Source organism: Vicugna pacos, chromosome 33 (genome assembly GCF_048564905.1).
Source record: "Vicugna pacos chromosome 33, VicPac4, whole genome shotgun sequence".
Lineage (NCBI taxonomy): Eukaryota > Metazoa > Chordata > Mammalia > Artiodactyla > Camelidae > Vicugna > Vicugna pacos.
In genome coordinates, this window is record NC_133019.1 from 15,550,740 (window position 1) to 15,571,988 (window position 21,249).

The following is a 21,249-nucleotide window of genomic DNA, read 5'->3' on the forward strand; positions in this document are numbered from 1 at the left end:
CACCCACAGTGTAAGGTGGCTATCATGCCTCTTCGAAGTCAGTATATAATTCATAGAAATTGTAACTTTTCTACATAGGGTTTCATTTAGGCAAATAGGCTGATGTGGTGTCACATCCTTGGCCAATTTGGAGGACTCGTTCTAACACTGATTTACTCCTGTTTAAGTAATGTCACTTGAAGGCAGTCCATAGTAAGAAAGAAAGCACATTACAATTTATGTGCCTGGGCTTAAACAATTATCTCAGATTGAGGCCAATGATCTACACTGATAACTGAATCATACAAAGCCTACTTGGCTTGAGACAGTCTCTGCTGGATAACTTTGGTTTTAATATTTAGGAAGTATGAGTATGTATTAATGTCTGGTTTTTTTTTGTTCTCAGTCTATAAAAATGAATTCACAGCTACAGGCCAGAAGTGCCCACCTATTAAAGGATCTGAAGTAGGCACAAATCTTAATAACCCTTCTGGTCTAGCTTGGCAGTTGAGCTCTTCCTAGAAAAGATAGAGAATTTAAAACCATCATTCATCTAGGGTAGATGTTATGTCCGTCCTTCACTGTAGGTCAGAGATATACACTGGGTCATTCTGGACAAATCTACTCTCAAGCCTGATGTAGAAAAATCTACCAAGTGGCAGCCCTGTGGCTGAAGCCCTGAAATGTACATTCAATCCACGTAACACACACGATGGGAGCTGAAATCTGAGCTGAAGGTTTAATTCCAATGTTGATAAAGAAAGTATCCAAGTAAACACCACGTTACTTAATTCAGTTGGTTTTCACAATATCAAACAGCATATGCAAGTTTCAAAAATACTTAGCAGTTCCTCAGCTGAGTTTTCGTTCAGTTGAATTCAACTCTGGAGGTAAAACTTGCAAAAACATACTTTGTTTTTGTTTTTGTTTTTTGGAACAGCAACTTCTGTTCCTCTTGACTTAGTTTTGTGTTCTATTAGTGGGAAAGAAATCAGTTCCTCAAATGCAAATCCCATATTTGGCCCCGGTATTTCACACTATCCCTTTAATGGCTTTATTTGTGTCTAGTCTACCCTCTCTAGGGACTTCCTTCAGGCAGGCAGAAGAGTTGAAGATCTATCATTTTTGACATTCTGGTCAATCAGCAATCCACAATAAATGTTCTTGAGGGTGAAGGCCATCATTCCTGAATAGGCGACAAAGCTTTGGGCAACATTAAAATGAAGCCCATAACTACAGGATATATGAGATGAGATTGGAGAAATGCCACAAGAGGGTTTAAGCTGCTTCAAAACCAAGCTTCTTCCTCCTCCTGTCTTTTGGCCCACTCAGTAGCAAAGGGCTGCGTGATGTGGGGTCACCTCAATTTTTATATATTGTCACTAGTAAAGACAGCTTTCTGGTGGCCTAAAAATCCATGTGCTTTAAAGCGAAATCTTCCCAGTCATTTACATTTGCCAGGGAAGTTGCTATAATGTTCTTCAACGCTCAGTGAATATATTGCAGAACCTGGTGTAATTATCATCGTGTAGAAACTGCTAATTATTTTTGCCTTTAGAACAAAATGATACCCAAACGTGACCGAGGATACAGGCAGACACGAAGGCAACCACGGTTTTGTGCGTATAGTGCATGGATAGCATGAGCGTACAAACCACAAGGAGAAGAATTAATAGGCTCATTCTGATCCCTATTAGTTCCGGGAGACTCTTCCCTGGGTGCTCCTGAGATGAAGATAGTGTCACCCGGTGCACCAGGATCCTAGCTTTCCTAGTTGCTCACAGCTCCATAACCCTGGGCTTTGAGAATCACCATCCCCTTCCTCCCTGCAATGTCTGTCTTGACCTTACTCACTAACATCACACCCCTGCAAACCCATGCAAGGCACTGTGCCCCTTCCACTGCAAGGGGATGCTGAGCGAGCCACAGCCAGGGCAGGATGGAGGAGGGGGGCCATAGGACCTGACCATGGCCTCTGGTGACCACATGCCATCTTCCGGCTCCCCCAAAAGAACTGGGCATGGGGCAGGCTCAGTCCGCGGGGAGTCTGCGTTCCACGGCCCTGAAACTCCTGGGCGACATTGTACCTTTTCTTCGCTGCTGATATTTCGGGTGGAAGTTCTCCAGGTGATTGTGGGAATGGGGTCTCCCGAGGCTTCACAGGTAAGAGTGACCTGCTCCTCCAGTTCCATGGCGGTCTGGTTTTCTACGTAAGTGATTTTGGGTTTTGCTGAAAAGACAGAACATCTCATAAGTTGATTTGATTTTTTTTTTAACCTGCCAGGTTTAATTTATAACATCCACCCATTCAACAAAGGTTCTCAGCTTATCAAGGAGAAGGCCCTGTTCTAAGGTCCTAGGCGAGATAATGAGCTGAACTCCCCCGGGAGATTCCAATGGAGCAGGCATGTCACAACAGCACAGTGACAGTAATCAAAACAACATCCTGGAGGGTAAGAGTGCTGAGGGCAGCGGGTGTAGGAGGCAGGAGCGGAGGCAGAGCACCCCTCTGGCTGAGGCCCCACAAGGAGGCAGCTTTGGGGCTGGGTTGTAAGATTTTCAGTAGGCGGAACTTCAGGTGGACACAGAGTCATTCCAAGTGCAGAAAACTGCTTGAATAAAAGCAAAGAGTCAAGAGCACGTGAGGAGAGGATGGGAGAGAGAGCAGTGTGGCATGGGCCATGTGTCTGGGCCTCAAAGCAGTGGGAGACCATGCTGGACCCAGGCAGGGAGCATCCTGGTTCCCGGGTTAAACCTCTTGCTTGAATTTTATCCTGTGGCTCCGGGGCAGGGCTCACTGACAGTGTTTGGTCAGCTGAATGACATGATCATTTGTATTAAAGGCAGGGGAATTGAGGGAAAATCAAGACGGAGAAAACCTTAAGGTGGGAAAACCAATCCGGAAACCCTGGCAGCGCTCCAGATGTGACATAATACAATCCTGAACGTCGTCTCAGGGGACCAGAGAGGAAAGGGTGGCTTCAAGAGAGATGCTGAAGGAAGGTTTTACAGGAAGTGGCAAGTGAACAGAGGGCAAGTAGAGACGGGAAGAATCCCAAGGAGGAGTGAGGAGCCCAAATGACTCTCAGATTCTTAACGACTATGAGGCTGTGTTAGCATTAACTCAAGGACGGAAATGTGGCGAGTAACTCACTGGGGGCTGTGGAGTGGGGCTGGGGATCGGGAAGGACATGAGATGAGTTCATTTTCCAAATGTTTTGGGTAATGCAAGAAAACACGAGCATTCAAAAGCTGAGTTTAAATGTTAGAGCATTAGAGAAAATTGAATGTTCCCAATTTAAAACAATTATACTCTGAAATTGCTAAACCTCCCACAGAAGAGAAAAGATAACACTGCACAAATGTAACTTATTTTGCTAATAGAGAAAAAAGGCCAGGCTAGATAAACAAACGAACAATAAATAAATCAGAATTATGGATAATTTTTGAGAGAACTGCATTTCCTTTATATTTAAAATCATACAGTACCTCCAAGGAGGCTAATAAAACTACTGCCTATTATATATCCTCCAAGTTGAGGCCCTGATTCTGCTTTAATGAACAGAAAACAATGACTGAGCTACGCATTTTCTGTAGCAAATACTTCCTTCTGTATAAAATGACCTATACGGTTCAAATATTCTCCTACAGTTAATCTGTACTAACAGCTTGCTTATAGCAAATCCTTCCTGATGGCTAGCATCCAGGCACATCTCAATCCGATGTGGCCAAATGATCACAAATTTGAACTGATGGAGCCCGCATGAGTGAGGTTTTCCCACAGGAAGGCTTTGTGTCTGTCTTGATCAACAGAACTTTCAAGAAGGCTACGACTCATACTGGATGGAGTAACTTGTTAAGTGCTGTTGACAGAGGTTTTAGGGAGGGGAAAGAAAAGCTGAGTTTCTCTACTGTTAAAATCCCAGATTGAAAAGTTGGGAAAAAAAAAAACCCAAAACAGCCAAACAACTGAATTCACTGAACTGCCAGTTGTTCTGGGATCTGGAGGCAGCCACAGGAAGGCTGACTCTTTAGCCTCTTGGAACCTGCGTGGACACTGTGATGGAGACAGTGTTTGCTGACCCTCTCCGGCCCATAGCACTTTGCACTGGCACAAAAGGTTAACAGAAGACAGACAAGGGACAGCTAACGTCTGTTAATAATATTTGGTCTTGGTGACTCCTTTTCCCAGATGGTTATGGAGGCTGCTCTGTGCTAAGTCTTCAGAAAATGGCAAAATGTATTCTTGCTAAAAACATTATTAACAATGGCTAAGTTTGAATGGTCTACAGAGGCTGTGGGAAGGAAGGTAAGCTTCTCACCGGCGGCTTAATGCCTTCTGCACCCCAGAAGCAATGCTGCTGTCAGAACTAACGGAAGGCTTAGAACATTACCTTAGAAATAGGATCTCAATATAATTAGTTGTCCAAACTGGGGCACTCTTGAGAGTGAAAGGCATGCAGCGGGCATCACTGAGCAAACAGGGACAGAGGCAGGGTCGCTTTTACTATCTAAGCTACGGTTCCTCTCCTCTTCTGTCTCACTGCTGCGACTCTGCAGCCACTGGGGAACCAGCCCCTTGTCTCCCCTAGTGCTGGGCCCCGATGGCAAGCCAGGGGAAGGAGAGGGAGAAAGGGTGGAAGAAAGATGAAGTCCCAACTGGCTAGTCCTGCCCCACGGGGCTCCCAGGCCCTAGTCCCAGTCTCCTAAACCCACAGGGGAGGCCAGGAGGAGGAAGAGAGAAAGGGGGTCAGAATGTGAGATGGAGAGGGAAATGAGGGTGGACCCGGGGTACCAGGCTACTCCCAGGAGCCCATGTGGACTCTCCTCGGGATGTTACAGAGGAGGGTTCTCATTCTGGCTGGGCCTGGATTAGACGCAGTTCCTAGGAGTCTGTGACCCTCTCACCTGTCTCTGCAGGAGTCTGCCCACATCTCCCTGTTTGCTCTGCTGGGCTGCCTGACGTACATTCTCCCAGCTGCAGGCTTGGGAAAGAATGATGGTAGTGGAGTGAGTGAGAGAGAGAGAGTGTGTGTGTATGTGGCTGTGTGTGTGTGTGTGTGTGTGTGATGTAGCAGGGGATGTGTGACAAGGAAGGAAAGTGGAAAGACAAACCCTGCCTGGACACCCCCTTCCCTGGACCTTACCCACCTTCTTCACTCAAGCCTGCCCCGAACTCCTCCTTCCTGGGGCCGCCACCCCACCAGAGGGCCTGGACCAGAAGCGAGATCTGTTCCCGAGCAGCCAGGTGAGAACTGAGTGTACTTCCCCAGAGAATCGACATAATCCACGGAGGGAAAGGCAGAGGACGCTAATTACCAGTCATTCCACGTGTAATTCAGATACAACATGTGTTTCACTGGGTTTCACGGAGGAGGAGCTACCACGGTGAGACTAGGGAATGGGTGAGAAAGCCTGGGTTTGAACCCTGGCTCCTTGGGTGGGGCACCTCCTGTCTCCGTGCTCAGTTTCCTCATTTGTGAAATGGGGATAAAAATCCAGTCTGCCTCATAGGACTGTGATGAGGTAATAAGAGCTCATTTATGAATAGTAATTCATATAGTATGATATGGGCTTACTTGGTGTTGCGCATTATTATTATTATTTCAGGGGGCTGATATCTAAAAGAATTTCCTGAAGACAAGTGATGATTACACGTTTCGAGGTCCACCTCCCTGCCACCTACATTGTGCTTCATTCATACAAAACCAATGACCATCCCCTCCTTTATTCAAACACTGGTGCCTACTACATGCCAGGCAGCGCTGTTATAGCTGGGGGTACATCTGTCAGTAGAGCAGACGCAGGTCCCCGTCCACAAGGGGTTCACGTTCAGCACAGCACGTGTGCTCCCGGCCTGTGTGCCTGTGCTGGGTGGCCTGAAAGGCGCATCCACTTCTTCTGCATCTGGGAAACTCCAACGCGGGAAACAGCGTAACATTTGCAGAGACTTTTCTAGCAGGACCAGAGATCTTTCTTCCCCTACAGGACACCATGCACATTGCTGTGATGAAGTCACTGTAATGGGCTGTCATTAAAAATTTCAGCATGGATTATCTACATTAGCCTGTGAACGCACTGATGAGAACAGAGTGCTTTCCTCTTTGAAACCTTGGCAACGGCTGGGTCCACAGCAGGTGCTCAAATGTTGTTGATGGATACTATCTATTATAGTTTATATGCTTATGTGTTTATCTCCCTCTTTGTGCTTCTCAGGGTCAAAAGACATTAACTTAGACATTATACAGAGATCTCTGTAGTCCCTCTGTCCAGCAGCAATGATGCTCGATAAACATTTGTGAAATGAAGGAATACATTAACAAATGCAAGTGTCTCTCACATGGAAAAACTCAAAATCAGAGTGACTGGGGAAGACCAGTAGGAATCAGAGAAATGACTGTCAAGAATGTTTTCCAAGAAGTTTAGCTTCCCTTCTCAAGTACGTGCAGTTAATTTGGACCGCACTGATCATCTGTTCCTACGCCCAACTATCATGAGCAAAGAGGATTCATCTGGGATTAGCAGGTCCAACTGCACATAAATGCTTGATGTTCAAAGGTCTGTGTTTAGGAACAGCGGTGAGTTCTCCTGGGGAGGAAACAAGCAGGTCCTAGGCGGGCTCCCCAGGCACACGCTGGGACAACCGGGAGCTGGGCGCACTCTGGCAGCACCTTCTATGGGGGACCCGCTTCTCTGTGTTTTTTAAAAAGATGGGCAGACACAGTTGAGAACCACTAGGTCAAACATCACTCCACCACAAATTCATTTTTTCAAAGTCAGGTCAAAATGCATTTCAGTTCTAAACAGATGGAAGTTAACTGAGTTTATAGAGACAAAGTGAGTAGAGATGTGGAGGTTCTTTTCATGACTTTTGTGACAGTGCGCACACGGGCCAGGGACAGGCAGAGGCAGTCACTCGGTCACTAATATTGAGCAAGGGCCTCTTACGACTCTGGCGCTGTCTGGAGCACCAAAGATGAAGCGATGTATCAGGCAGCCAGCACTCCGCCATCTTGGAGATTACACTTAGTGGAGACAAGTGATCCCCAAAACCAATATGTAAATGAGAGCAGCTCAGGTCCTGAGAAGGGCACTGAAGGAGAGAGCAGTGGAGGTGAGTGGGGGTGGCAGCGGTGATGAGGGAGCTGCACTGGCCAGAGCAGTGAGGCAAAGAGTCACTGAGAAGGCAACTGAATGATGAGTTGACATGTGGATGATGGATGGGAGGAAGGCAGCTCGGAGGCGATCTGGGGGATGATATTCCAGGCAGAGGAAGCATCCAGTGCAATGTCCCTGAGACAGGGAACAAGCCTGGTGTGTCTGAGGGACCGGAAGAGGGCTTCCAGGGTGGGAGGGCTTTGTTGTGGAGCACAGCGAAGAAATGATGAGGCCGGAAAGGAAGTCGGGGGCTCGCCTGGGTTTGGTCTCCGGCCATGGATCTTATTCTAGTTGCTTTGGGAAGGCATTGGAGGATTTGAAACAGAAGAGCGGTGCTTAAGGTTATTCTGGCTACTGTGAGTGGGAGCTACTGAACGGGATGGATGAGAGGGACGGAGGCCAGCTAGGAGGCTGGCTCGATGACCAGGTGAGGACCAGGATGGCCTGGACTGGGGGCTTAGGTGGTGGAGCTGGCAAGAAGTGGGGTAGATCCCCTGGCAGAGTGGACAAGGCCCTGCTGACGGATGGTGGCGGGTTAGAGGAAAAGTGGCAGAGCCGTGACCTTGACCCCACGTCCTTACCGAAGACCTTGAGGTGGACAGAGGCATCCTGCTCGCCGGCCTTGTTCTCAGCGATGCAGACGTACTCGGCCTCGTCGTTCTTGTCCACCCTCCTGATGGTCAGCTCAGAGCTGTCGTCGCTGAAGAGGTACTTTTCGTCTTCCTCATTCTCTATCTGCTCCCCGTCCCTACAGGGTGCAGAAATGCAGAGTGCTGTGATTTTGACCACGGAGCTGAGAGGTGTATTTTTACTGTTTAATTTTTATTTTTTTAATGGAGATACTGGGGATTGAACCCAGGACCTGGTGCATGCTAAGCATGCGCTCTACCACTGAGCTATTTCCCACCTGCTACATTTATTTTGAATTAGTTTCCGCAAAAGGCAGACTAAGCTCATGGCAAAGACTGAATACTCACAGCTTCTGCCTACCTGTGATTCCTCAGCCCAGACCTTGGAGGCTGCCCGAGGGCTGCAAACTGCGCCCACGACAATTCCAAAGAGGGCTTTGGAGTTTTGTCCCCCAAACTGAAAATGAAGGAATTCAATGCACACACAAGGCAAGAGGACTTTACAGAACAGAGTCCATTCTGTACCAGCCGCCGACCCCTATTCACTAAAATGCCAACACAGAGCAGGCCCTGCGAGGTCTCCTTTTCCGCTAGTCTGTGTACGGGCTGGTTTCTTACTTTGTCCAGCTCATGGTGGGCTCTGGGAAGCCTTCAGCATCACACACCAGGGTGACGGACTGGCCGAGGTTGGCGGTGGCATTCACTATGCTCTGTCTGGCCTGGACGGTGGGTGGCACTGAAGAAGAGAAGAAATGTCAGGGGGTCAAGAGTCCCGGGCAGCTGGAAAGTTAGTGTAAGTGATCTAAAATCAGGTGTGCACTGAATAATTACTGTCACCATAATAAATACCAGAATAACTCACCTACCAACATGCAGTAGTGTTTTTCAACAATACGTAATATTGCTGTCTGTATGACAATATATAATAATACTGCTTCTCAATAATATAGATTTAGAAGCCATATGAATGTGCTTTGTTCATTTTTAACTGGCATTCAATTTATAGTAGCTATTTATATATTTTCTCAATCAATGCATACCAATCCACCAATGCAAACCACGACTGGTGGAACTTGACATTTCAGAGGGACTCTTGATACCAGAACAAGCTGAAAACTCCTGTTCCCAGTGGTTCAATGGTTAATCCCAATTTGAAATGCACCAGCTCATCAAAGAGTGACATTTCCTTCAGACTGTCATAAACAATCCTGTGCACAAACTGTTTTTACCAAAGGAATGAGAGGGGGAGAGTTTGGCAAAAGATACATTTCAATATCCAAAACAATTCAACCATGATTTACTTATTTTCTTAGAACTGACATTATAATTTCCTGTAAACATCTTGTAAATGTCAGATCGATTCCACGGGTGTGTTTATTTGACACTGCAAATTGAGATTAATAAGCCCGTGGACTCTGACTCTGACTATTCTGAGGCCTGAATTGATGATAATGTTTTCTTTGGACACTGAACCAGGGGACCAGCTTCATAATTATGGTAACATCAAGAAGGGTGCTGCGTGAATAAGAATTTATTAGTAAGCATGGGGAAAGTTTCTTGTGGGGCAACATAATGAAGGACATTCAAGCACTGCCCTGGAGTTCCTCATAGTTGAGGGGGACCTAAAAGACAAGAGTGTTTAAAAACAAACAAACGAAAAACAAGCCAGAGGTGGGGGGGAGGGGTGGGAGTCGGGGGAGGGGTGGGGGTGGGGGAAGGGGTGGACTCAGCGGACATGCATGAACCAAGGTTGTAGCCGTGGAGGGAGCAGGAGTAACAGATCTCCTCACCGTTCACAATGACCTGAATGTCCTTGAAGTTGATCTCCCCCCGGGCCAGGATCCTGCCCTCACAGCGGTAAGTACCCTCATCTGTTTTCTTGATGCCTCGGATTTGCAGGTAGTTGTTGGCCAGGACTATGAATCGGACTGGAAGAGACAAGAGGCAGGTTCATCCAGGGAGCAGTCAGAGGACTGGTATCTGCAGGCAGGTCACTGAGCCTCTCCTTTTTCCTACCTTCAGTCTCACAGGGGTTAGAGGAGGGCTGGGAACGGGGAGGGCTTTGAGCTGAAATAAGAAAATGTGTCCCTGGCAACAACCTAGAGCCACGAGCAAAAGTCTATCGGAAATGTGTCTCTTTCTTTGGCGAGAAAGTCAAGTGCCTGCATATACAAGCTATAGACATGCACCCGTTGACCTGGAAAGGGCATGTGGTTCTGGGACCCCAGAATTTAAGATTGGGTTGGAATGCCTCAGAAGCTGGCAGAGGTGGAAACTCTATGAAACTCAGTGGCACAGGGGAAAAGGCAGCTGGCAGGTCTCACCATCTTTTTTCAGGATGACATCTCGGCCTTTGTGTTTCCAGATGATGGTTGGAGGGAGGGAGCTGACCACATCACACACGATCACGGCATCCTCCCCCTCCCTGAACTCCTGTGGGGTTGGCGCATTCTTGAACATGAGCTTCTCTGGAAAATGAGCAAGGGGAGAGTGAGGGAAAACAGCTGGTTCTCTGACAAATATTCCTTTTCACTGGCGCCATACTGCTTGGATTCGAGTCTCTCTCTCTCTATATATATATACACACACACACACACACAGTGGTACAAAAGGGGGTCCCACCCATCACTTGGCCAAAGATGCAGGCAGAGCAGGTGACACAAGTAGGGGAATATGTCATCAGTGTTTGGCAATCAACGTCTATTCACTGAGTGTGAATTGATCACTTTGTGCAGAGAAGGGTCTACAAAGTGAAAGGGAGTGTCTTTCCCCAGGGTCCCCACCACATGGGATGGAGTTAATGAAACACTACGCACAGGTAGACTCAGCTGGCAGAACATCTATTCCACAGCGAGTCGTAGGAGCCATCAGTCCTTCCTCTGTCTCCCCTACTGTCTGCCACCCCTACCCCAACTTGTCTACAGCAGAGAGAATTTTGAAGAACAGGACAGAAGAAAGCAGGCCCATGGCAGTGGGTACCATGGCGATCAATACTGTTCCATCAGCTGTCACCCACCATCTCCCTGGCCAACAGGACAGATGCACGATAACAAGGTAATGAGATGCCACCTCCAGACTGGTTTCGGGGGCAATGAGAACTGCCCGCTCTGAGTGCCAGTGCTAAGATAATCACTGTGCAATGTCCCACCAAGCCTTTGCACTCCATTTCCAGCAGGGACGAGTGAAATAAGAGAGGAAAACCTGAGCTGTACAAGTCAGCCAAGACTTGGGGAAGGGAGAGGGGAACCCATACCAGCCCTCTAGGAATGTGTAATTTGAATTTAAAGAATGGAGGCCAGCAGGAGGTAGCTGTGACCAGCATGAATCCAGCTGTGAGTTCTGAGTTGGCCAAGGATCATTTAAGACTGTGTTGCAGTCTTGGCTCCATTCGGAAAAGACTCAGGGAGAGGAAGCGAGGAAAGGGGTCCCACCAAGCCCTTAGCCGTCGGTCCTCTACTCCATCCTCCATCCCACTCTGTCTGCTACCCACGTGTCTTCCTGGCCAAAGGAGAGGACAGGAAATAACAGAAGGAGAAGGAGGAGGGTCTTACGGAAGATCTTCACGTTGACCGTGGCCTCGGACTCACTGCCATCCTCTGCCGTGACCACGCACTTGTAAATGCCGGCATCGTCAATGTTGGCGTTGTAGATGGTGAGGGTGGAAGAGGAGTCATCGTTCCACACCACGGAGATCCGCTGCTGGTTCGGGGTGAGCTTTTCTCCATTGGGGGAGAACCAGGAGATGTCTTTATCTTTGGCATCTCCTGCCACTAAAGAGGAAGAGATTATTTGCAAACCACTGATGCTGAGAAGACAAAGACCCCTGCAGGGTGACAGTGGGTGCTCAGTAAAGAGTTACTGAAGGAGAGATCACTGGGCGTGACGGTTAGGGAGCGATGACCATTTACATCAGTGGCTTCAAAGTTTAATTGTTATGCATGTATCATGACTCACAGTGTTCAGAAAGAAATCAGCAAACACTTGGGCTGGTTTTTCTCACAGTGGGCCTATCCCTAGTGAAGGAAGAGAAATGTGTTGAGGACCTACTGTGTGTCAGGCGCTAAGCTAAGAGATTATAGCCTCAAAGAACGGGGGGCAAAGGGAGTTAGCACATCTAGGATCCGAGCTCAAGGACCAGCTGGTCTGAGCCAACTCATCAGCTTGTTTTCGAGGGCTTCGATTACCTTCTCCTAAGTGGAAGATGAGACACTGGCTAGTCTAGGAGTGTGGATTCCAACCGCTTTTATTCTAGTATCTGCCTGCACAAATTGGCATCACTGTCATTTCAGCACCCCTTGTCTCAGACAGACAAAGGCACTTCCTTAAACTGCTGCAAAGAAGGTAGCCGGCATCACTCAGGCATCTTTCCTCCAGGTACCCGGGAGGGGATGCTGCTGCAGAGCTGTGTACACACTGAGCTGGAGCAAGGGCTCTGGGATCCCCGATCCCCGGAAGTGGTTTCACTCTGCCTCTCTGCATGGCGCCCTTCCCTGGCCCACACCGCCCCCCCCACCCCCGCCCTGCACAGATGCTCAGTGTGGAAATGAAACAGTCTTCCTTTCAGGGCCCATCATGCTTTCAATAAATATCACTATTTGCAAGATGTGCTGTGGCATCCATGGCTGCATCTCCAGATCGTTTAAATTGCTATAATGAAGGCGAAGCTGGAGGGAACACATCCTGTGGCCACCAGCCCACCTCATCCAGCACAAATCGTGACAGCATTTAAAGGCCCCTCCCCGCCGAAAGCTGCTAGCTCAATGTCACAGTTTACACCTAGCTCCGCTCTTCCCTGGTTCCTTCATGTTCCAAATCCCAGGTATGCCACACACAGAAACTCCAAAGCCTCGTCTGAAGCCTTTTCTCCACAGGACATTTCCTGATAATTAGCCGGGCTGTAGAAATGGGGCATATTTTTTAAACAACAACAACAAAAAAGACACCAGGTCCGACAAAATCCGAACTCTGGTGGGGGCAACGGGACAGAATACTGACACCCATGGTAGGGCTGGAAAACCCAGGGCATGTGCCTGACAGCAAAGAAAGGTACCACTTCTCAATTTTTTTGCAGGCACTCCTTGAATTTTCCTGCTCTGGGGGATTCTAATGAATAAGTCTTCCACTGACCCGCTCAAGCATCCTTTCTGAACCAGTGCTGTTCTCCAGCATCATTTACAGAACTCTGGATTTATGCAGAGCTGGGGGTCTGGGAAGGGGGGGAGGACTCGCTATTCTGGGGGTTGTGCTGACTTTCCGGAGAGAATCTCTAGATCTCTTCACTGTCAAGCAGCAGTCCACAAGGCACATTTCTTTGTGCTGGCGCAGCCTTTGCAAGGGGAAGGGAGAGGGTCTGAGCACTTCCCTGGTTCTCAGTGGGGTCAGCCTGCCAACCCAGCTGCAAAGCCACGCCCAGAATCCCAGGCACCGCAGTGTGATCAGCCTGACACAAACAGCCCCTGGCTTCTGCCCTGCTGGGTGGCGTTCCGGCAATACAGTGGGACGTGGGCACTTGCCTTGGCATAAGAAGAATTTGGACTCTCCAACGCTGATTTCTCCTTGGCTGGGAACAATATCCACCTGCAGAGAAACTGAGAAAGAGAAAGGCCAGTTTAAACACATTTGAAATTTTGAGCGGGGAAATCAGAGTTTTCATTCAAAAACGGGGTCCCTACCTCTCGCTCACTTCAAGAAAGAGTGAAGAGAGGAGGTTGTTTGGGTTTTGAGAACTTGTCACCATCCCAGTTCCTCATGCCAGAGCCAGGAGTGGACAAGGTCCAGGCCCTTCCCTGGGGAACCGCTGTCCTCCATCAGGTAAGGTGAGGTCCCTGGGAGACCTAGAGTGACCTCTGCCCTAAATATTTCTGACCGCTTGAAAAGACTTATGGTTCTGCTCCAAACAGCAACACTTCTGGGATTCACAGAAATAGCAGCCCATCCCGTTCCATTCGGATGATCAACCTGAAGCGTGTTAACGGGGAGACCAGCAACTCCCCAACTCTGCACACGGTTTCCTGCCAACTCCCCGCACCGCTGAGCTGAATCACTCTGGGGAAGGCTTCATCGTTAAGATCCAAACTGAGTCCAAAGCAGGGGGTACCAAACAAATGCTCAAGTGACCTCCTGACTGTAGGACCAACGTAATTCTTTGCCCAAGAGGAGACTGCATCAAACACCAGCACTCCAAGGAGTCAGTCAGCTCTTCCGAGATGCCGGAGGCCATGCCTGGCGGGATCCCCGGCACCCCTTGGCTGCGGCACTGCATCTGTGTTTGCCTGTGCCTGTGTTCTGTCAATCCCCTCCACCGATAAGACAAAATACATCGCACCGGATTTCACAGATCCCTGTATTCACGGAGTTCCTCCTTTATCTGCTCAGAGCAGACAACCATTCCTCATAAAAATACAGCTTGAGCGTTAAGGAAAAATATGCTATTATTTATTTGGATTCAGCTTCCTTCTGCCTCTCCTCCTCTTAGGTAAAGGAAATCTGCCAGCTAAAGGCCAATGGACCTTTGGTTCAAGGCAGGTAGCTTCTCAAAGCCCATACGAAGGAGGGGCCTGGACAAAACAGGCCAGGTGATAGAGACTCAGCGAGCCCTCGCCCCTAACAGCCATTTTCTCTTCACAGTAGAACGGAGGGAACGCTCGTTGCCATGGCGACCGGCCTGCGGGCTGAGCTGCTGCGGGTCTCGTCCTGTGCTCCTTTGATGAAGCAACCAGGCTTGTGCTCAGCGGAGCAGAGGGATCAAAGGGCCTGCTTGGGGCGGGGGAAGAGGGTTGTGAGGGCAACTCAGTTATTGGGGGCCCAGCCTTCTGAATCATCCTACAGACAGAGCAGACCATGGAGAAACCCAGCGGAGGCTGCGGAGAAAGGGAAGGTGTGGAGGGGTAGGAAATGAACAGGTGAGGAGCGAGGGTAAGGGTGAGGAACCTGGAACCAGCCAGGAGAGGATGCTGAGTGCTCCATCGTGAGGAAAAGAAGTGGGAACCCAGGAATTTCCAAAGGCTGGTTTGGAAGAAATATTACATCACTGAGGGGCAGCCTCTCTCTCTCTCTCTCTCTCTAACTTTGCTGCTGATTACTCATTTCGGGCCCAGTACGCAATTCTTCCCGAGAGTAGTGAAAGATCTTCCCCTGCCTTCCCTGAACTCTGCCTGCAACTCACAGAGCTGCAATGGAACATAATGCTGGGGTCATGGCCCCGGCACTCCCGGGGCAGGTGTGCCCGGCCGTGGCGTGTTTCTCCCATCACTCCCCTCTGGATGGAGTCAGAGGTCACTCAGTTCTAAACTGACGGAGCAGAAGCGGGTCCCAATCATCACCATGTCCCGCCTCCTCATTTTCTGGATGAGAAAAGAGAGGTAAAGTCACTTGCCGTGAGGACCAGGGTGGCCCCAGAGCCCAGGCCACCTGACTCCCAGGTAAGTGTTCTCCCCATTATGGAATGCTGCCTCTGTGAGTAGAGGATAAAATGTTTCCAACTCAGTCTAGCTAACAACCCGGCCACCATGAGGGGCAGCCCTCAGATGCACAGCCCCGAACAGAACAGAGGAGCATTTGGGGGAGCATGGAGCCTTACAGAGAGGGGACAGGCCAGTGCCACCCATCTGAAGGCCAACTGGAACCTTTTCGATCCCTGTCTGTGTCTCCCGTTCCAAGGAACAGTGGGCCTGTGAAGCCCAGAAGCCGTGCCGATGCCACCCGTCACCTGAGTGATGGTCCTTTCTGGAGTTGACTGGGATGTTCTTTGGAGAAAGAGAAGCATATTTCTGCCTGGAAAGTTCACTGGCCATATGCTGTGTATTAGCAGCCAGCTTCAAACACATGGATCCTGTTACTCCCCTTACTGCTTAGAGAAGGATTTTCTTATCCCAAGTGAAAAAACAGCCTTCATTTTTTCCAGCTCTTTTCAAACAGAACATGACTCTCAAGGGGCAGGAGAACACGGCAAGGCTGAAGTGTTTTCATACACAGATGTGGCCAGTAGCCCAGTATCCTCCTCTGGGGGCCGTGGAGAGAAATGAGAATTACAAAGGAATTCCCAGCTTCCCCAGATTCCGTGCACACATTTTTCATCGCAGACGGTTTTTCAAGAAGAGATATCCATTTAGACGCCTGACCTTTTGCACACATGGAAAAGACAGTGATTTCGCCTTCAAGACACCAGTCAAAACAGGGCCAGAGGAACCCCAGACTCTCTGAAAAAGCAACGCTTGGATGTTTTCCACTGGAGCACAATGGCTGATTATTTTCCCCAAAGGCGAAACTGTGAATTATTAGGCTTAAAAATGGTACGTGGAAATCCTGCGCCTAACTCCAAACTCCTTCCCTCCGCTTCTTAGGGTCCCTTCCTCTCTTACTGTATTAGTCCTTCCACTGCCCCCAGTACAAACTCCTGCCTCAGCTTTCACCTTTCTCCGGGTGCAAGGGTAACTGAAATTTCCTAACCAGGCGTAACTCAGACTCTGAAAGCAACTGTGAATATCTTCCTCCCAGAAAAAGCACCCCATCTCTCCCTTTGCAGAAGCGCGCTCTGCATCAGCTCTGTGTGTTCATCTGCGTCATCTCAGATGCATCCAAAGACACACACTTATCAACATAGCAGTTTGGACCTGTTGGGGACGCAGGGGAAGGGCTTTCTGTGTCCTCCGACAACGGCTGATCCCCAAGGCCTCGGGCGGCCAGTTCACACTTTCTGGTTTAGAAAACACACTATGTTATTTCATCTGAGGCTCACGGCAGCTCTGAGATGTAAAAAGGCTGGTACTTTTGTCTCCATTCTACAGAGGAGGAAATTAAAGCTCAAGGAGAAGACATAACTTGACCAGGGTAACTTAGCTAATGAGTAGTGAAGTCTAGACTAAAAGCCATCTAATTTGAAGTCTCCATCCAGCTCTTCCCACTACACTCCACAACCACCCCACCTCTTCTGTTGACCTCCTAATAGACTCGTTATTTCCTGTGAGTTATCATTTGCTCTCTTTCCAAATTATGGACTAGAAAGAGCAAGAGTGTACAAGCATCTTACTATCAAGTTGCTGCCATCATTACTACTCTGGTTAACCATGACTGGCCTCTCTGTTCACAGATAATCAGAGCATTACAATTCCCATTTTACAGACAGGGAAGTGGAGGCTCAGAGCCACAAGCAATGGTAGTAACGGGGTCAAGATTCAGGCCCAGATCAAATGGCATCCAAAGCCCCAGCCATCTCTCTCCCACACTCTTCTCTCCCTTGTGAACAGACAGAAAAAGGTTCTTTTGAGAACGGAGTGAGTCCCCTCTCCTCATCTCATTTAAAAAGTAAAATAACCCTGTGGGAGATGGATATGTTTTTTTTTTTTACATTTTTTTATTGATTCATAATCATTTTACAGTGTTGTGTCAAATTCCAGTGTTCAGCATGTTCAGCACAATTTTTCAGTCATTCATGGACATATACACACTCATTGTCACATTTTTTTTTCTCTGTGATTTATCATAACATTTTTTGTATATTTCCCTGTGCTATACAGTGTAATCTTATTTATCTATTCTACAATTTCAAAATTGTAGATGGATATGTTTTAAAGTGTGTTTTCTGCTTAAATGTCTTCTTTTTTTTTTTTAATGGATGCCATGTGCTGAAAGACATGCCAACTTGTTTAGCAAATAGCTTCAGGTCGCGGTAGGAGTTTTGTAAACTCCCAAGTCCATGCTAGAAGCAAGCTATAAAGCCTTAGCTGCTAAAGAAAGGGGAATTAAAGCTTCAGTTCATAGGAGAGGCTAAGGCATCTATCAGAGATGTGGGAGTCTTACTAAGACAAAGCCACAGAGAAAAATTATCCTGATTTCAAACGGAGTTCACAGGTTTCACCTGAGCCAGCAATGTCTTGTAGCAATTTAATTTTACTGTTCTTTTCAGATTCTGCTGTGCTTGAGGAAGTAGGAGCTGAAAGCAGAACGTGAGTCCAGGTCTCTCCCACAGCTAACTGACAATACCTTCTTGTTAAATGGTTATAAAGACACCAGCTCCCAAGGAAGACAGACTATAGATGTGCTGTAGTCCCAGGGCCAAGGTAGGCACGCCCGAGGACCTTGCCCTGGTCACCAACTTAAAAAATGGGTGTTTGCAGACACTGACAGGCATATGCAGAATAGATAAACAAGATTATACTGTACAGCACAGGGAAATATATACAAGATCTTGTGGTGAATGCGACAATGAATATATGTATGTTCACGTATAACTGAAAAGTTGTGCTCTACACTGGAATTTGACATAACATTGTAAAATGATTATAACTCAATAATAAAAAAAGAGATGGGTGAACTACAGAGGATTAATCTGATCAGTGACTATGCATTAGATAAGGGGATTTCTAGAACCTATTTCATAAGGGCTAAGGATTTCTGAAAAAGGCATCAAATTCTAGTTCTACATTTATTTTGTCAGTTGTTCTAGAAATGAGCCTTCAGTATTACTATCCTTAACCACTTCAGTGGAGACTTGTCTTTTATTTTTCCAAGGATGCTGAAGTCTCCTTCATCTGATGTACCTGTGAGAAATTCAGATGTCGGAACCAGGGGCGTAATAACCAAGGCATCCCCTCCTGCCAGACATCCTGCTCTCATCATTAGCAAAGTAGTCGAGGGAAAATAAAGGGCAACTTCACTGATAAGCCGACCTAAACTGAATGCAAAACCAAGACCGACATGGCAGTCCTGTAGAGTGGTGAGGCCCGAGGACTCCAGGCCAGTCCTCAGTTGTACGACTTCCTAGCAGTGTAATTTTGGCCAAGTCATGTAACCTCTGGGTGCCTGTTTCCTCATCTGTAAAATGGGGTAAAACAGAATGCTTATCATTGGGCTGTTGGAAAGATTAAACGCATTCATACTTGTAAAGCACCTATAAGAGTCTCTGGCACATAATAATACACGTTATAATACACATTATTATTCTTAATAAACCACTGTCAACAACCCTTTCCAAAGAAGTTATTTCGGCTACTACGTTTGAGAGAAGCAGTATTTCCATTTATGGTTTAAAATGAAGTGACCTTCTTGAATGATTCATTTGGTGGCCAGGTGGCCTGATGCCACTTTCTACATTTTTTTAAAGATATTGAGCTTGCCCCACCAGATCTTTATTGGTATAAAAGATGACTGAGTTCAGTGAAAGCCAAAAAACAATCATGGAGGCAACTCTAGACGAGTCACTTCACCCAGGCCTCAGGTTTTCCACCTGTAAAATGGGGATGATAATAAAACTCAATTCGTGTGGTTGGACTGTCCTGAGAATTGCACAGTCAGGAGAGAGTCATGTTTAAGAAGGCAGACTCTGGAGGCAGAGAGGCCCGGGTTCAAAAACTCCAGCTTGGACACTTAGTAACTCTGAGATCTCAGGAGAATCTCAGAGCCTGTTCTCTGCGTTTCTAAAGGAACATAACAACCGGCTCAATCTCACAGGGCTGTTGAGATGACTTAGGAAAGCGATGTATGTAAAGTTCCAAACATAAGGTCAGGCTGTGTTGGTTGGTTTTTTAATGATAGTAACCTATGTGGTAGTACTTTGAACACACACACACACACACACACACACACACACACACACACACACTAAACAAACAAAATCCCCAATAATGCTGGCAATGAGAATGAGATAGAACATGGTCCACTAGGATGATGCCACTGTACAGAACAGAAGGCCAACATCTGTACAAATATGTATTTATAGTTCCTTTAAATTGACATCTAACTTTTGGGTTAATGTTCAGTCTACCTGGTTTTTCTTCTACCCAGCTGCTCTCCACAGTAGCTGAGGCCGGATGGTAAGACTCCCATGTCAAGAATGGGTGAGGCTCCTCTGTCATCCTTAATTGTTCATTCATTTTTCTCTCCCCAAATAAGATAAATTCACCTATGTCCAGCTGCTTCTTGCAACAACAGCCATCTGACAAGATGAATTATTCTATTCGTATGTACACACACGTTATCTGGGCTCTCAGTGGATATGGTCATACATACACTTAGATAAAAATATACACCCACGTATCCTTTAATAGATTTTGGAGAGGTTGAATCTAGACATTAGCATAACAGATTATCTGAGCCGCTGGGAATTGGGAAGAACTGGGTCCTGGCTCTGTTCCAGGGGGCTGGCTTCAAATCAGAACACAGAGCCAAGGTGTGTAATGGCTTCAGCTCTCTTGGCCTCCTGAGCTCCTTGGGTCAAATGAGCATTTCATTAGGTTTAACTAGATGAATTAGTTTTATAGGAAAAGTCAGTAGTTTCAAACCATGGTTGCAGTCCTCATGAGCCACCTAGAAGCTAGAAAACTTGACTAATGTCACATCACAGTGTCCTCATGCTTCTGATTGCAGGTGAGAAGATCTAGAAGAAGCTGGTTTAATCATCCGCTCAGAAGTGATAGATGCATGCTATTCCCCAGGCCCTCAGTCCTATCGCCAACTCCCACCCCCAGGAAAGTACACGCCTCCTCCTAGGAGCACTTTAGAGCATCTTGAGCAGGGAGTCAGAAGAAATGACTCAAAGGGATACGAGTCAGGAGCAGGACCCAAACAAATTGCACTCCACAGCCTGAGATCAGACGCAGGAGAGACGCCAGCCTAACTCTGACAAAAGGAGCTTGTGTGTTTGCTTGTTTTAATAGACGATCATACTGCAACGCTATGCGGTACTTCAGAAATTGACACACTGTAACTGACTATATTTTGGTTAAAAAAAATAGAAGATCATAAACGAAGGAGATGCATTGAAGAATTTAGTTTTGTTTTTTTTTTCCCCAAAGCAGTAAAATCCGAAGTAGCCTCACAGAGCCTCAGAAGGGCCAGATTCCAGGCCAGGAGTGAAATCCTTCAGGAGTGAGCATGAGGACAGTCTCTCACAGTCCACAGCCCCTCACCCTGGGGGGCAACCAGCTGAGAGCACGAGTGTGTGCCAAGAGGTGGCGAATGAGTTCGACGCATACCCTGACTTCTCAGTCTTCTACCACATCGGACTGACTCATCGCCAGGGTCACAGAGCCATTTAGTAACGAAGACGGTTAGAGCTGGGGAGACCTGACACCTTCACTTTACCGATGAGAAACACCAGGAGCAGAGAGGTCTAGGGTCCCTGCAGCAAAGTTCAGGAGCCATGGGACTGGTCCCACACGCTGACTCCTGACCTAAGTCCTCTTTGCGCTTCTGGGTCTTGTTTCCTTTGTGCATTCTCAGTAGCTGTTTCGCCAACTGTTTCCTCTCTCTCGGTTTGCCCTGGTCGCACATCCGTCCCCAAAGAACAGGAGTCATCCCTGGGAGAGACTTGGTCTATTAAGTGCAGCTAGGAAAGCTGAACACACAGCAGGTGCTCCACCCAACCTGTCTGAAGCCCGGGAAAATGTCTGGTCCCCCCAACACCAGCCCACTTTTTAACAGAAGCTCCAGCTCCCTGCTTCCTCTTCAGGCTGTCCTGCCTGCTTTCCCTTTGCCGGGCGGCACT

At 47.6% G+C, this 21,249-nt stretch overlaps 1 protein-coding gene across 5 annotated transcripts in view; it reads right to left on the bottom strand.

Annotated features, from left to right (window-relative positions):
• The window catches only part of NCAM1 (neural cell adhesion molecule 1), a 294,609-nt gene that overhangs the window by 51,120 nt on the left and 222,240 nt on the right, over positions 1-21,249 (bottom strand). For all 5 annotated transcript variants that reach the window (XM_006207809.4, XM_015242229.3, XM_072954135.1 and 2 more), the window contains exons 2-8: positions 13,280-13,354; positions 11,318-11,536; positions 10,091-10,234; positions 9,557-9,694; positions 8,385-8,502; positions 7,719-7,885; positions 2,067-2,209 (exon numbers count right to left, since the gene is read on the bottom strand). In XM_006207809.4, coding sequence (XP_006207871.1) covers positions 2,067-2,209; positions 7,719-7,885; positions 8,385-8,502; positions 9,557-9,694; positions 10,091-10,234; positions 11,318-11,536; positions 13,280-13,354 — 1,004 coding nt within the window. The remainder of the gene's footprint in view (positions 1-2,066; positions 2,210-7,718; positions 7,886-8,384; positions 8,503-9,556; positions 9,695-10,090; positions 10,235-11,317; positions 11,537-13,279; positions 13,355-21,249) is intronic.